This window comes from Benincasa hispida, chromosome 7 (assembly GCF_027475165.1).
Source record: "Benincasa hispida cultivar pf3 chromosome 7, pf3_genome.v1.1, whole genome shotgun sequence".
Classification (NCBI taxonomy): Eukaryota; Viridiplantae; Streptophyta; class Magnoliopsida; order Cucurbitales; family Cucurbitaceae; genus Benincasa; species Benincasa hispida.
The window spans coordinates 24801891-24804366 of record NC_143484.1 but is presented as its reverse complement, the minus strand read 5'-3'; the positions used below and the strand labels follow the sequence as shown (position 1 = coordinate 24804366).

Below are 2476 nucleotides of genomic sequence, written 5' to 3'. Positions count from 1 at the left end.
CTAAACTTTAATGTAATCACAATAATTGATGCATTTCAAATATATATATGCACTTTTAAACGGTTGAAGGAGACTTATATGGAGTGACAGATCAAGAGTCTCCAACCTCGAAAAAAGTAGGTGAGAGATGAAGATTTTTATCCTTAAAAAGAACAGGTACAAATATAGCAATCAGACTTAAAAGTATTAATATGTATAACAAAAAGCAAAAGAATTTACAAATATAATAAAATTTAGATCTAGCTCTTAAAGTCAATCGTGATAGATTATATTACTAATAGGAATCTATTAGCGATTGAGTCCATCAGTGATAGATTTTTTTCTATATTTGCAATTCTTTTAAAATGTAGTTATATACTTCATGATATGCCTAAACAACATATTAGATGTCTTTATCTACACAACTTTGCTCAGAATAACTAAAAATTTGATTAATTTATATAAAAATTCCAAATTATATTTGCAATTTCTAAATATTTAATGACATTATTGGTAATTTCCTCAAAACTTAAGGCTAGATACAAAAAAAAACACTATATTTATAACCCCAAGTCACCTCCATTCCAAACCCCAAAAAGCAAATCAAACCCAATTCAACAAAAAAACACCCACACTGGTCTTTTTTTTTTTTCCCACAACAAAAGAACACAAAACAAAAAGGAAAAATGCCTCTCATTACAGAAGAGCTGAAAGCCAAAGCTGATGAAGTCTACTATGGTGACAAGATCTCACAAGAGAAAACAAAGCTTCTTCTGAAAGAAGTGGGGCTTCCAAATGGGCTTTTGCCATTGAAGGACATAATAGAATGTGGCTATGTGAAGGAGACTGGCTTTGTTTGGATGAAGCAAAAGAAAGCCATAACCCACAAATTCCACAAGATTGGGAAGCAAGTGAGCTATGCCAAAGAAGTCACTGCCAATGTGGAGAAGAATAAAGTCAAGAATTTGACTGGTGTTAAAGCCAAGGAGGTTTTGGTTTGGCTCACTTTGTCCGAGATCTACGTCGACGACCCCCCGACCGGGAATATTACCTTTCAGATCCCCGCGGGGCTCTCTAGGGCTTACCCGGTCGACGCATTCGAGGTCGAGGAGGAGGAGGCGGCGACCGAAAATAAGGAAGTGAAAGAGGAGGGAGTGAAGGAGAAGATCAAGGAGGTGAAAGAGGTGGGTAATGGAGGGAGTGTGGTGGTGAATGTGAAAGAGGTTTGAGAATGTTTCTTAATTTACAGTTTCTTGATGTGGTAGGGTTGAGATTAATTTTGTGGTATTTTACCTTAAATGGTTGTTGAACCCTTTCATTGGAATTGGTCATAGTATAATTAAGATCATATTTGTAAGTTTTTCTTAATAAATCCTTTCCCCAATGTTCTACTATTATATGTATACCTATTTTTGTATATCTTGTCATCTTCTCTTTTTAAATGGTTGCATGGATAATCCTTTATTTTTAGTTACTTCAAATCTATTGGTTGAGGATGTATTACCATAGCTCTTAAAGAAAAGCTTAACTTAAAAACATGTATGATCGTGGAGATTTTTAAATTGTATTATGAAGAGTATATATAAGGAAAAAAAAAATTAATTTAGTAGTTGAGACGATGAATCCGAGGGAAGGATGCACACATAGGAAGAAGAATGGGATAAGGGTTTGCGGAAAGATGAAGTAGGAATGTGTATCATATCTCGAATGCTTTAAGTCCTTTAGGACTCAGGAATGTGTATCATATTTCGAATGCTTTAAGTCCTTTAGGACTCATTTGATAACATTCATGTTTCTCATTTTTTATTTTCGTTTCTCATTTTTAAGAAACAAACTTGTTCAATAACCATTTTTATTACTTATTCTTATATGGTAAAAATGGTTGGAAACGGTTGGAACTGCTACCCCCCGTTAGGTAAAATTTGACAGCAGCGAACAGTCAGATATGACAGTCGTAAAAAATGGAACTTGAAAAACAAAAACTTATTATAGGCTGAGTCGTAGATCTTGCTTTCTTTAAGACGTTTCGCGGCCCTGTCCGAGTGTGTAAACAGTTCTATAGAAGTGTCACGTTGTTCCTAAGATAAAACGATCCAAAATATATAAAACTGTTTCAATCGGAGCTGCACTGGATTGATCGGAAACTCACAAACTTCAGACTGACTTGTTCGAAAAATTAGAATGGAAGAAAGAAATGGGGTGAGAGAGAATATGGAGATGGAGAGTTGAGTTGTGTCTGAATGCCAAAAAGGCTTGCGCCTTTTATAGGTCTTGGGACAACAGAAGATGATGCAAAGAATGCACGATAAAAAAATGTGCAATTGCACAAAATGCACGAAGCCATTGAACGTGCCAAACGTGTGGAAGACTTGACCGACTCCTTCTGCTTGTGACATGTGGAGCGTTGAAGGAGGAATTAGATAAAAGAAAAAAATGAAATAAAATAATAATACATACACACCATGCCCAACTGACGGCAATGTGTGGGATATCCACC

The 2476-nt window shown here is 35.5% G+C and overlaps 1 protein-coding gene across 1 annotated transcript; it reads left to right on the top strand.

Moving 5' to 3' along the window:
* Positions 1-553: 553 nt before the first annotated feature.
* On the top strand, positions 554-1396 carry LOC120081726 (uncharacterized). Its single transcript, XM_039036825.2, has one exon. The coding sequence runs from the start codon at positions 666-668 to the stop codon at positions 1206-1208; it is 543 nt and encodes a 180-aa protein (XP_038892753.1). The 5' UTR covers positions 554-665; the 3' UTR covers positions 1209-1396.
* Positions 1397-2476: the final 1080 nt, after the last annotated feature.

What these genes read in the sequence shown, in the direction of transcription:
- LOC120081726 (XM_039036825.2), top strand. Translation starts at nt 666, where the DNA reads ATGCCTCTCATTACAGAAGAGCTGAAAGCCAAAGCTGATGAAGTCTAC.